General features: G+C 42.4%; 1 protein-coding gene across 2 annotated transcripts in view; it reads right to left on the reverse strand.

The window, feature by feature from the left end:
- Positions 1-14,565, reverse strand: part of UNC5C (unc-5 netrin receptor C) — a 239,716-nt gene that overhangs the window by 29,253 nt on the left and 195,898 nt on the right. For both annotated transcript variants that reach the window (XM_021396043.1, XM_021396044.1), the window contains exons 5-7: positions 10,762-10,942; positions 9,101-9,268; positions 7,669-7,833 (exon numbers count right to left, since the gene is read on the reverse strand). In XM_021396043.1, coding sequence (XP_021251718.1) covers positions 7,669-7,833; positions 9,101-9,268; positions 10,762-10,942 — 514 coding nt within the window. The remainder of the gene's footprint in view (positions 1-7,668; positions 7,834-9,100; positions 9,269-10,761; positions 10,943-14,565) is intronic.

The raw sequence follows: 14,565 nt of genomic DNA on the forward strand, positions 1-14,565 counted from the left end.
ATAGGTTATGGCTTCACACAGAGGGAATTTTGTAACTGCCTCCCCTTTTTGGTCCCTAATAGATTCTACCAGCTTTCTGGTCATGCTGTTTGTATTATTATTTCAACTTTTAATCAGATTATGAAAACGTTTTATTCTGTTACTCACAGAAAATAAAATATCAACATAAGAAAGAAAGGGGGGAAAAAAGCCTTTTCCATTTATATTTTCTCCAGCTGCCCGTGTCACTACTTTCTCTTCCCTGCAGGTAACTATGTAAGATGGTGGAGCATCTGAAGGTGATCTTTCTGGGCACACTGATACTAGAGCTTATCCAGTTTGGGTCATATTTACAAAAACATTTACAATTATCCTACAAAGAAACTGCTTTATCCCATTAGCTGCTGAGGTCACAGCTAATGGTACATATTTTGAGACTGTATCAAGGTTAGTGAGATTCTGAGACATGCACATGCATTTAATAAAGTGAAGATTGCATAAAGTACATCATAACTGCTTGTTTCTTTAATGCATAATATTTTAATCTGGCATCACTTGCTTCTAATCTATAAATGCTCTTAACTTTCTCCTCTGCACAGTGCTTTTAAAAGGAGCTAGGGTCACGTAATTATGTGGCCCTTTTGAAAGCCTAGCCACATGATGTGTCCCCATATCATTCTGTTGCAATGAACATGACAGGTTGAGCATAATATACAGTAATAGCCCATTTTCCCCTTCTGGTTCCAAAGTCAATGTCCTTAAATTGCATATAAGAAAAGAAGAGGGCACTCATTCAACTGCCGTCTTTCTTTCTCTACTTTGATGGTTTTATCCAGTGTAGTGACAGTGAAGTTGTAATAACCTCTTGGTGGCAACAGGCTCTGAACCACAGAGCTGTGAAGGATGAATAGAGACAAATTCTGAAATGTAGAGGCCTAAAATTTGAAGGAAGCAGTTCTTAGATGATTTAAAGTAGGCAGGTGGTGCATAGTGACAAGAGAGTTTACAGGAACAACTCTTTGCTCTCTACTGCATGCATGTATATACACATGCTAGATGAGTTCTAATATTTAATGACTCAAGGCCAGCAAGCTGTTCATTTTTCCCATGCCAGTCCCAAATAACAGGCATCTGATTAGTTCTGTTCTTAATTCTGATGATGAGATCTTTCAGTGGTAATTCGGTATTTTCCTCTTTACCTCACTCCAGATGCTCAGAATTGCTTGCTGAGTTTCTTTGTTGTTTTTAGAGCAAATTCTTTATGATAAACAGAGAGTGAAAATGCTCAAAGCTTTCCAGAGATGATGTTAACTCAGATGCAACTATATACATCTCCATATATTCCCTATGATGGAAAAGCAGCACTTAAATAAGGAAAAGGAACTTAGGAGACTTAATTCAACATATAGGAGTTTTGAATTTCTCCTTGCAGGTCCCAATGCCCATAGGCCATGGCTGCAAAAGCTGCTAGTAGTTCCTTCTTTGCTGTGAGGGAGCAAAGTTAAGAGTACAAACATAACCTTGGAGGGGGGGGAGGGAAGCACATAATAAAGCCCCTAGAGTTGCAAAAATATCTCAGGCAGAATGTGTCTGGCTTCTTATATTTGCTCTTCTAAAGAAAGACCTTCAAGTCTGCAGTAAGGATGCTGAAAGTCAGATATGATATCAGGCATCCTGGAGATAATACACAGTAATTTATTTTCCTTCTGAAGGACTAATTATTGGCAAGTTCAGGGTGGGCTAATAAACAAGAAGCTCGAGGTTTTGTGACTGATTATTTACTTGGGTATTATCTCAGATCCTTCCTGAGTGTATAGGTTAAGTGGGGAGTCTCTCTCATTTCTGTCCTTGAACAGGAGTGTGATATTCTATAATTAAGATTGAAACAGTGTTTTCATTTTAAATTAAATTCCTGACTTTTGCTAACATTGTTAGAAAGGTCTTGCCTTAGTTTAAACATGCATGTCATCTATATGGGGTGGGAGAAGATGGAGGAGTAGGATAACTTGTTGCTACAATTTGATGTGGATTAGAAGAGGCAATTTTGACATTACGCAATCTTTCACAGTTAAGGATTTTGACCTTTTAGCTAAATCTTATGCCAGTCTTTAATATCTTAGAAGCACAGAACCTGAACGCTGGGTTTGTTATGGACGTTTGACAGCAAAAGTAAACACACGTCTAGCACTGCAATTTGCTAGTTTGTGCATTTGCAAATTCCACATTTGCAGTGTCTGAATAGATTTCCTGGGGTTTGCTTTGTTTTGTATCTGGCCCATAGCAAACGTGTTACAGGGAGAGTTGAAACAAGGACAGGGGCTGGCACTGAAGAGGGAATGCATGGCAAGCAGCTTGGTGAAGGATAGCACAGTGGATGCTAGAGCATTCAGAAGAGGAGACTGAAAATGTTAGAAAAAAGGCTCGCGGTAAGCAGGAGTTATCCAAATGGATGTTCAGTGATGTACCAAAATCCTTGGCAGGTCTGTAAGCTCACAAGTAAGGTAATGTACTCTCTGGCTTATTTTTCAAAACAGCCTAGAGATCTTAGAGTGCATGCCTTTCATTAAAATTAACAGGGAGGGGCTTTTTCTGAAGCGACTGGGGTGAGAAACAGTTTCAGTGTCCCAGGTTTTGCTTGTGGATCTGCACTTCTGTTTTACACTCAGAGCTTTCATCTGCTTTGAGTAGGAGCTTTGTTAGGCAAGAACTCTCACTAGGCAGTTGCAGAGGACCCCCTAGAGTGTGGACACTCCTCAGCTGGGGATTTCTCATGTTACTACAATAAAAATAAATAAGAGTCATAACTCTGAGATGTGTGCATAAACTCCCCTAGCTGCTACATCATTACATAGTAGTGGGGTTAAAAAATAAAATATCACATCTCTTTATTCATATCAAATAACAATACTGTAGAAAACTTCCTCTAGGAACAGATGAGATGCGTTCTTCAAATGAATAAAACTCCCCCTGCAAGGGCTCAGTACAACTGGCCAGGTGGATATATCATTACACTGACAGACTGAACATATTACAAGTTCCCTCTTGACCCACATGCTCTTAATAAAAGGTTTTATTTCATTCCTGTGCACACATAGGCTTCAGCTGCAATCTCCCTCAAGAGAGCTTTGCTTACCTCCTGGAGCCTGAAGAACATTGCCCTGCTCTTTGCACACTAATCTGCTCTGGAAGACCAGAAGTCCCCATCAAAATTCTCTGTTCTGTAATTCTTTGCTGAATGCTGGCTTTCAAAACAAGCCAAAAAGGGAAACAAATGCTTATCCCATCAGAAAGTTCTGGCATGTCACATTAAAGATACAGGGCATGTGCAGTATCTATATGTTCCAGGAAGAAAGAGCTGTTAGTATCAGGTTAACCTCGCTTTCTACCTGAGATCTGTATACAAACAGCACAGGGCTGGAAAACGGCAGTAGTTAACCATTTAGTGAACCAGCAGGACAAACTGCATCTCCTTCAGGTGCTTAGGTCACTGAGGCTGTAAGAGGCAACCTTATGAACTTAATACTGCCTTTCAGACAAGGATTTCAAAGAATTTGGCAGCTACAGAAGCAATACATTAATTCACTCTCAACTAGCAGGGGGCCTTTTTTAACAAGAAATGGAATTACAGTTCTGGTAATAACATCTTCTCCATTGTATAGCTGCCTATTCCTCAAGTTGTGTATCCAACTAGTTTTCCGAGCACGTAAGTTATATGGTTCTCTTATAGTATAAAAGTGACCAGGGAGCTGGTCCAGTTACACCCTTAGTGGCAGGTGAGGATTTTTTGAATCTTTTCTTCCAATCTTTAAGTGATAGCGGCCTGCCTCAGTCTTTTCATGCACATTTTTTTAAAGGAACAAAGGAAAAGTCCACACTGGATCTGATTATGCTTGACCAGAGAAAATTTCCTTTTGGCTCTACGAAATGATTGGTTTGTAACCCATATTGTGACTGTATAAGCTGAAGAGTTTTTACTGCACAGAGCAATGGTACTATTTATAGAACTAGATCATCTATACTCCTCAAGTGACATGTGCTTCAGTATTACCTTGGTGCTATAAGACAGCTAAACCTATGATTTGAAATAAAATTGAAAGCACAGCTTATCCAGCCTTTATGTAAAGTTATAGTGGTCCGTTTAAGCTGAGAGTGAGCTGAGAAGGGACACTGATTATCTTCTCCTGACTATGCTGGTGCCAACTTGCCCATCATGAGCATGATCTCAGAATTTCAGATTTCAGAAAAGATATGCTTTACCAACATGGACAGGCACCATGCTCATGTCTACAGACTTTCTGAGCTTATTTATTGAAGTTAGGGAGAAAAGAGACCTGAACACTGCCACCTGAGATCATTGGCAGACAAGACATAGACAAAACACTTTGAGTATGGACATGTTCAAGGTTCTTCACCAAGAAAGGGTGGTTGGGCATGGAACATGGTATCAAGCTAGCCAGAGTTCAAGGAGTGTCTGGACAACACTCTCAGACATATGGTCTGACTTTTGGGTGGTGCTGTGTGGATCCAGGAGCTGGACTCAATGATCCTTGAGGGTCCTTTCCAGCGTGGGTTATTCTATGATTCTATGATTCTATGCTTGTTACAGCAGCTAATATTTTTGACCGTAGGTGCAAAATAGTGAGAAGAGAGCTGCATGTCACTGCTCATGCAGCAAGCCTCCAACCAACACAGCTAACTCACTTTATAGGGTCCACCTCTTCCTGGCTACCAGCAGCAGTTTATGCAGAATGCAAAGCTGAATTTGGGACACCAGACACTTTCCACATCTATTCAGTATCACAAATGTACCTTGCCACCACTGGGCACAGCAAAACACTTCACCTCGTACTTTGCTCTAAACCTATTTGTGATCCCATCATCCTATTTGTGCTGAAGCATGAGGCAGTGGTGCAGTGTTGTTCTTGCTTGGTGTCTGCACAGAACACCCACAGAAGTCATTAAGTGGGATGAGGGGAGGGCTAATAGCAGCGTTTCAGCATACAGCGATCCCCTTGAGATGCAGTGTGTGCCTTTAAAAGCATTCCTCATTGCACCAAAGTATTTACTGCAGTTCTCGTACTTCAAATGGGAAATAATGCAACTATAGAGGCAGTAACACAACTAGTGTGGGTGGTAACCAGCCAATTCTTCTTACACCTACAGCATATTTTGTTCCAGAAGATCGTATTAATGCTGTTACGGGAATTACAAAATTGTTTTAATGGGACCTGCTAGGCAATATTGTGTATGGGGAAACTTAAAATAGTAATGACCGCCCTAAATTGTCACTACAGCTACTTTTCTTCTTCAGTTCAGCCTTCTGCCTCTCTGCAGGCTTTCTAGTTTAATGACTGTTCATCCTTTCATGTTAACAGAAAAATACTAACTACTGAATAAGGGAGTGTATGTGTGTACTAGCAAGATCATTAGTCTGAATAAATGTGACAGCAGAGTTGCACAAGAAATGCCACAGTTAGCGGTAAGCACAAACTGCTGCTTTGGGTGCAAAATACTGTAATTACAAGGGATGGAGAGAGCTCCACAGTTTTTATCCCCACAGAAATCAATATCAGCGCAGACTGCTGCTCTTTGCTGGAGCAGGGGCAGTCTGATGAAAGAGCTTATTGATTTATCCAGCTGATGCTACTGTAGTGAATAATAGACTGGAAGAGAAAGAGCTTGCAAATTAGACTCATTCAACTCAACGTTTTCCAGGATACCTTTTATACACAGCTATATAGAGATATATGTTTACAAGTGAGTTTTTGTCAAAGCAACAGCATCATGGTAAGAGGGGCCCATCCAGTAGCTCTTTGATCCCAGCTGCACACACAGTGCAGGTGCTGAGGTCTGCCTCTGAGCGGGAAGCACCAGAGCACCCAGAGACAGGATCTGGCCATGGGGCAGGCAAGCAGCTGGCCAACGCAGCTCCTGGAGGGCTGGCCACAGAGGGCAAGTGGTTATGGCTCTAAGTGGCACCCACCAGCACATCAGCTTTGAGGTCTGTGGTGGGTCCAGATGATCCCAGGCAGGGGAAATGCCAGCTCCAGGCCAGCCCTCACCAGTCTCACATATGGTGTTTTAGGAATGAAGAGGTCTGGGTTCCTTCCTTGCTTATGGCAGATTGCTATGGATCTAGACTTATATCAGTGAGAATATAAAGGAGGCAGAATGGTTTTGCATAAACTGGAAGGGAGAAAGAAAGAGAGAGAGAACAGTAGGCATACTGCCATAAAGTGCAGCAAATCAATCTTCCCACGGTGATGGATCTGGAAGCAGCACTGTAGGTTTTACAGGTGTATGAAGCCCCGGGAGTATAAAGACACCACTAAAACACTGCCATTAAATTCCAGCACTGAAGGATGATCATGGCCCCTGGAGCCAAATGGGTCAATATGTGACTGAATATTTTTCATTACCATTTTTATATACATATATATGAAGCAGAGTAAGATTCACAATAACCTCACACTCTCTCCCACTGAAGACTTCTGCTTTATACTCAGCATCCACTTTCACAAATAAAATGCAATATACCATCAACAGATAAATGAGATCCCTACAGCGCTTTTATTCTGCTGTACTATTATATCTATTCTTCTACCAGATTTCTGCTTAAATGGCTCTCTTTATGCACATACACAAAGATGACATACACCTGTCTAAATATAAACTGATAGTAAAGAGCTCTTCTGTAGAGGGGATGTATCTTTTCTTCCTAATTTACCATAATGACTTATTCATACCACTGGAGCTAGAGGTGCGTTAACTTTTCCACTATGAAAGTCTCAAAGATGTTTTACAATAAGACAGGGAAAAAAAAATCCATCCACGTCTTTGGAAAATAAAAAGAGAAAAGCTCTGAATCTTACCTTTCTATATTCCCCTTAAAAACAAATATTGGAGAATTACATTTTTTTTGCTGTTGACATTGACTAATAGTTCTTCACATGATGAAAGTGATGGTGCAAGTCACACTGAAGAAGTGTTTTTCATAAATCTGGGAATCTTGGGGCAAAATGCTGACATGGAGTAGCACAAGAGGTTGCTGTCAGGACAGCAGCAACCTATACACACTCAAGAAGTAGAGTTATTAGTTTAGTGGTGTTACTTATGTGACGGTGGGACTATTTCAGTCACTAGTCATCTGTCAGAGAGAATAAAAATTCCTGACTCTTTTTTCATTAGAAAACTCAAATATTATGATCTGGACACATAGATACTGAATGCTCACTGCCACAGCTTTTTGGGCAATGAAGAGCTGAGGCTCAACAGGGAAGAAGGAAAAAGTGTCACATACTCTTCAGGAGAGAGGTTATTGTACTCAGGTTATTCTAACAAAATGCAAAGAGTAGTTTCAGTGTACTAGCAGAATGGAGAAGACTTCATTTTTAAGAATGGATGGTAAAGACAGAGAAGACATTGCTTGCAAAAAAGTCAGAATCACAGTACAAGCCTACTCTTCCTTTCATCTCACTCTTATAAGTCACTAAGACAGGACCACGGTATGGACAGACACAGACTGAACAGACCTCAGTACTAGAGCAGACCTTCATGAAGGTACTGCATAAGTTATATGAAGTTTGTATAGGTAACAGCTGTCAGGAGACATATGATGACAAGATATTTAGCAGGTTTTTCTACGGCTACATCCTTCCTGGACCCCAGAGCTGATGCAGCAGCACTCACCCTGCATGCAGAGCCCATCGGTGCAGTTCTTGGACTGCAGCACCAGTCCCTCGCAGTCCTTGCCTCCATTCTTTGGCGCTGGGGCTGTGCACTCCCTCCGGCGCCAGTGGGTACACTCTGTGCCACAAGTGGACCACTTGCTCCAAGACGTCCACTTGCCGTCCACTGAGACAAGGAGAAGACACGAGGTGTTAGGGAAACAGATACACAAAGGGGTGTGTGGGACCAAGCCAAAGCATTACTCTTCTTGGGATAACTCAACCTGGCAGTTTCAGTTATCCTAGTAAGGAAGAAGGACTTTAAGCCATGCCAACGCCTGAACCAAAGAAATGAACCAGCCTGTATTTTTAGAAGTCCTATTTCTGTCCTGGCATCATTTCTGCTCTTCCCCTCCCTTTTTAGAAACGTGTCAGCAGTTTATTTGTGCTCAAAGTGTGCAAATTGGCAATCTGTGATTTTTTTTTCCTATTTTTTTAACACAGAGGTTAAAATTAAACTTGGCCAGAAGCTCTTCTCTAGGATGAAGATATTTAATTTTAAATATTTTATATTAAAAGAATTATTTAAAAGCACTGATATATTTCACATGAGTAGAATCGGGAATGCATTTAGCACCTTTCAAAACCCTGCAAATGATTTTCAAAAGCAAAAAGTGAAACAGTCAATGAACTAATAACTAAATTATTCCAGTAACAGAGCTTGAGACAGGAGTCTGTCACTTGGAATAATGAGCAGAGGTGAGATTTTTCTCTTTTCAGTCTATTGACCCACTCCTATGACCCAGTCTTGGATGGCCAAGCTTCCGAAGTTGAAGATGACACAGTACTGACACTGATTTCAGTGGTAGAGCCAGCACAGGAGAGTACTAGGCAATAGGAAGATGGCAGAATGTTGTCATGGAAAAAACACAATCTACCTTGTGTCTCCTGAAGCAATTTTGTAATTTTCGTAAGTTTGCATTTAAATATCTTTTAAAGGTATTGTATTTGAAGTCAGGTAAATGTGCCTCAAATTTGGCATCCACTCTCCACATGTCTCAAATGATGCACTTGCTGTGACAGCTGGACTGAACAGACATTACAAATTTATTTGCATCACAGTCACTTTCTGGACTCAAATTCCTGTCCTCTTCCAGAGCTTTCAGCCTTTATCTCCCACTGTCTGAAGCTCTGAGCTTTCTCCAAATCCCCTGAATTACCAAGGCTGAGACAAGGTTGCAAGCTGTGTGCAAAAGTGGGACCAAATCCCCTGCTGCTTGATGTACAGTGTGCACTATTTTATCTACTTACATAACACAATTTCCCATTCATTCACTGAAATGTTGGATTTACTAATAAAGAGAAGGAAGTTTCTGTAACTAGCAGCCTTCTCCTGGAATGACTGGTGCCAGAAAAAAGCAGGCTTTGAGGGCTACATGCTGTTCATACCATACCTGGACACAGGGTGGTGCAAGCTATTTTCTGAACGTTTTGCCCCTCGCAGAAGGCTCCCCCGTTGAGTGGGGCAGGGTTGGTGCAGGTCCTCGTGCGCTTCTGGAAGCCTCTCCCACAGCGGCTGTTGCACACTGACCACTCAGTCCAGGTAGACCAGCCTCCATTCACTGGAAAGCAAGAGGAAGAGTGTGACAGTGTACGAAAGCTATCCTGGAGATAATTTGCACTGCACCTCTTTCTTGGATTTATCCATCATCTACGCACACTGAGACACTCTCATGCTTTCAACAGGAAGACTTGGAAGTGATGATTTCCCTCTCCTGCTTTTCCAGAAGCTGATTTTGGGATGTTGGGGCAACTCCAATCATCCCAGTGTGGAAACAGCTGGTGCGTATGAACGTCCTAGCACCTCCGTGACAGATATTTAAGCTGTTCAGAGTGAGTTTACACTAAAAGTTATTTTGGACTTTGGGAAGATATTTATCCTTGGGAAGATATTTATGCTGCCTCTCTTTTCCACCTGCCTCAGCTTCTGGGTTAGATAGATGAATGATGTGGATGGAGAAGGAGCTGTGCTGCTCTATGTATTAATGGTATCATCAGGGTATGGATAACATACAGACTGTTTGGATTTCGGAGCTCCCAAATATCTGTGATATAACACAACCCGTAAGGAGCTCTAATAGCAAAACCCACACAAGTGGCTGCTCTTCTACATATGTTCTTGACTTCACTGTTCAAAAAAACACTGTATATGAATGAGGATGTAGCATGCCTATGTCTCCATGTTTTTGCATTCATCACAGTTACAAAACACAGTGCTTTTGCAAGGTCCATCTTTCAATATCACAAACACTGCTAATCAACTCAATTCAGCTGTTTTTCTATAAAATCTGAACTAAAAGGCCCTCATTGTAACTTCAGGGAAGCAACTGCTTACAATTAAATCTAACTGCTAGACTGAATATGAAATGAATATTAAGGATAATCATAGGGATTTCTTCCCACTTGTCTACCCTACAATTAAACTGATTGTATGGAACACCAGGATAGTCAGCTGGCGTGTTGTCAGAGCAGATTTTGTTCTGCAGGATACCCCAGCTTGGGAGGCATCGTAGCAATGGCTTTGTGGGGCAGAAACTCAAGCTGTGGGGAAGAGTAGGACAGGCTAGAAGAGACCCCAGTAGAACAACTGGGCTGGCCAAAGGAGGGCTGACCTCAATATCAGATCAGGACTGTTGTGTAGAATAATGCTATTCAATACTTCCTATTCCCCTGATATTTATTTCTAAGCCAGGTTGTATTCCTATGAACTGAAGCCCTAGAGTGCTTTGCTAATTTGACATCAGAGTATGCTTTAGTAATAGGCATCAAAAATAGGTTGATTTGGAGAGAGAGAAGAAGATGGGTGATTCTGTTGAACTCGGACACTCCTACAGTACATGGAAGCACAGACTTCCTTTCAGTTTTATTCTTATTTCTGAAAAGCATCATTGAGAGAATGAAATGTGTGGGCAGAAAGCAAGGTGTGCTGCTGGAGGAAGCCTCCAGGCAGCAGTCTGGTTGCTAGCTGCAGTAAGCTGCATACAGGCATGTTACATTTCTAGAAGCCTCCCTCCTGAGTGTCCACCCATGTGCAGCAGTACAAGCCATCACTTACCATAGACAATCACAGTCGCTGTAGTGCTTTTCCTTTTGGCCACAATGTTTTTGGCGACACAAGTGTAGTTGGCCGTGTCAGAAAGCCGGGCTTGCTTGATGATCAGGTTGTGATCAATGGTGATGTAAAAATTTCGGTCTTCCACAGGATCGATCACCTCTTCGTTCTTCAGCCACTCCACCTGAGGGATTCAAAGGGAAGGAGGGGAGACAGTGAATCAGCTCTGGTCACACCACAGTAGGCACAAAATCTGCCATTGTCTTGCTCATCTCTGAGAGACCTATGAAGCACACTATGAAGGACTCACCTGGTGCATACTGCCAACTGGAATGCAGCACCATGGCAGGAATAGTAATGTTGACATCTAACTTTTCCTTCAGGCCTCCTGTCTCCCACTGTTTCTCCCACTGAACAGCTTGCCTTCAAAATATTAATGCATTTTCAGAGTTGGCCAGCTGCTGTGTGTGCTTTCATAGCATGAGGCATGGGACATGGAATAGTATAACTAAAGGCTCTATCTACACGCGGAACATCCTCTTACACCATCAGAAACCTAAAGCAGCCCAAGTATCTCACCCATTTTTTGCACATCTCATCTAATAGTGCAGTAACCTTGTATCTGTGCAAGCTCTAACACAGTGAGGCTCTATAACAGACAGATTGCAAACAGGCCAAAATTTTCTAGTATACATGCACTCATATATATATACCTGTTATTGTTCTGCTGTAGTCAGGGTTAAAAGAAACAGACAGTTACCAAGGAAATAGGAGCTCAAAAAGACTACATCAGTGCTTAGATTTCCCTTTTCTTTATGTAAGCTCTATTTCATTTTAATAAAGTGTAATTTCCTTGGTTACACAGAAAAAATATTTTTATACGTGATTTTTAATCCAGACAATGTTCTCTTTATTGCCTTCCCAAAGAAACACCCTATTATATCCCAGCTGACTGCTGTGAGCCACCCTTATGTAATTTGGCTGAAAAACCAGTAGCTTGTTTTCCTTTGAACTGAGTGTGCTCTGAAAGAAGAGACTGAGGACCTGGATGGATCAAAGCAGGGCCTTCGTGTCGCTGGTTCATTTCAGCTTGTGCCCAGAGTTAATGAAAGCAAGAAAAACATAAACACAATCAGCCTGCTGGGCGCAAGAGGTGCTATCTGCCAAGGCCTGCTCTATCAAACTCCACTTTGATGCACCGCTCAACAGCGATCGAAACCATCCTGAAACCAACCCAAAACCAGTGATGCTAAAAGTCCTGCAGAAACTGATAGGAATGGAAGAGAAAGAAAAAGACATACATCTTTGGAAGCTGTGTTTCTGTCACTGCAGCATTCATGTTTTATCTTCCATGGAAGACACAAACTCTTGGTCATACCCTGGTTTTCCTTGCCAGGATGATTGAATTGCTCTTTCTTTCCTGAATCCTAACGGCCATCAAGGATAATCAAGATGGACAGACTCTTGTTCAGTCAATGGCAATCTCTGGCTCCTTTCCCACCTGCAGGTCAAGTCTGCATGCAGCCCAGACTGAAAAAACAGCCAGCAGCTCACCTCTCCTCCAGCAGAAGGTTGCTACTTAACCCCTGTCTCTCAGAGGTCACAAATCAAGCGTCTTTCTGTTTTTTCAGTACAACTCTATTTCTGGGATGGAGTGTTTGGACTCTGATGCTACACGCGGTGCCAGAGCTGTGTACCCCACCTCCCTCAGATCCACCACTACTTTTTCTGTGATCTGCACGTTGAGAACATCAGGACATCAGTGAGGAAAGGACTACACTTATACCATGGTCCGAGGCTCAGTCCAAAATTTTCCTGGTATAGCCATGCAAGTACGTGCACCAGGCCCCCTCGCCAAGAGCTCTGTACTTGATAAATACCAGCACTCTGCAACACTCTCTCTCTCTCCACAAAAGCACACACATGCATATTCAGCCTGAGTCTCAGCTGATTAGACAAAATTAAAGCTATGAGCATTAAATTCCCTTTCATCCCTGCAAGAAAACTGAAGAGAATATGAAAATAAGAGTTGTCAATATCAGAAAAAAAAGAGGCTCTACATAATTCAGTTTACTGCCTCTAGCTCTTTGTCAACTCAGTTGGGAAAAAGATCCTCTTCACCTAATGGCTCACAGAATTTGCTAACAATAAAACATTAAGCTTGCGGAACCACAGGATTTATTTTTTCTTCTGAAAAATCTGCTTTGCCAGTACATTGGTACTGTGCGTGCATGTCTAAATCTCATCTCTTTTTCTAGGTACTTCTTGAACATAATTCCACTCATTCTTCTGTTGATATCTGGGTTTTAATGATGTCATGAGTCTGTTCACACAGCAAAGTATCATGAAATCTGAAGGGAAGAACTGAAGAGTAAACGTCTGAGATGACAAGAGAAGGGATGCTTTTTCCTTCAACATTTTAGCCATTAGTATAAAGAGCAACACAGAAAAGAGCACATAGCTCCTGCAGTAATTAGCTCTTGTGTTTTCGCCTTCAGTCCTTGTACAAATGTTAACTAATTAAAGCAGATTACAACATGTAAATAAGAATTCTGTTAGTATATATTTTCAGTTGATAACAGCCTATTTTTTTTCTGGAGCTACTCACCCACCGGCTGCAGCGCTCAGCACTCCTGCCAAGAGGCAGGTTTGAGTTGGTAAGCAGATCTAGGGAGCGCAGGGCTGTTTTCATGTACATTGAAACTATCAGGTGTCAAACGCAAAAGAGTAAAGTGGAGTGAGATAGTGTGATTTGTGAATGACAAGTATGCAAACTGTTATTACTGAAGTTAAAAGCAACACTCTCTTCTGACGCCATGTCATTCCTCAGGGTGTAGCCCTCTCACTGAAGCAGGCTGCTAATCCAGCCAATGCTGAGACTCATCCTTAGCTTAACTCAGATGCCTGAATGATGGTGACTGGTGCCCTGGGGCACTGGGATGCTTTTGCATGAGGCTGGAAAATGAGGCACGGGACAGTTTGTGCCACAGACCTGTGCCCTGCCAGGTGAGCAGGCAGAGGTGAAGTGGGATGTCCATGGGCATTCTGAGGTCCACAAGATGTCTTTCTTCAGTATCAGGCTAAACCAAGCCCTTGTGACTCTGTTTTTCAATGTCCTCCCTGGGGAAGACATTTCTGGAGGAGATACTTGCTTTTCCTAGATATTGAGAGTATGCTATAGTCACAAAGATTCTTTAACAGATATCTCCGGTACCTGAAGGGGGCCTACAGGAAAGGTGGGGAGGGACTTTTTATGAGGGTGTGTAGTGTCAGGATGAGGGGAAATGGTTTCAAACTGGAAGAGGGTAGAATTAGACTAGATATCAGGAAGAAATTGTTTACTGTGAGAGTGGTGAAACACCAGAACAGGTTGCCCAACGAGGCTGTGAATGCCCCCTCCCTAGAAGTATTCAAGGCCAGGCTGGATGGGGCTTTGAGCAGCCTGGTCTAGAGGGAGGTGTCCTTACCTATAGCAGGGGGGTTAGAACTAGGTGATTTTAAAGGTCCCTTCAAATCCAAACCATTCTATGCACTTGGACCAGGGCAATCCCAGGTATTTATACAACCTGGGTGAAGAACTCGAGAGCAGCCCTGCAGAGAGGGACTTGGGGGTCCTGGTGGATGAGAAGCTGGACATGAGCCAGCAGTGTGCGCTGGTGGCCCACAGGGCCAACTATGTTCTGGGCTGCATTAAAAGTGGAGTGGTCAGCAGGGAGAGGGAGGTGGTGGTCCCCCTCTACTTGGCTCTTGTGAGGCCCCATCTGGAGTACTGTGTCCAGGCCTGGGGCCCCCAGCACAAGAAGGACG

This window comes from Numida meleagris, chromosome 4, assembly GCF_002078875.1.
Source record: "Numida meleagris isolate 19003 breed g44 Domestic line chromosome 4, NumMel1.0, whole genome shotgun sequence".
Classification (NCBI taxonomy): Eukaryota; Metazoa; Chordata; class Aves; order Galliformes; family Numididae; genus Numida; species Numida meleagris.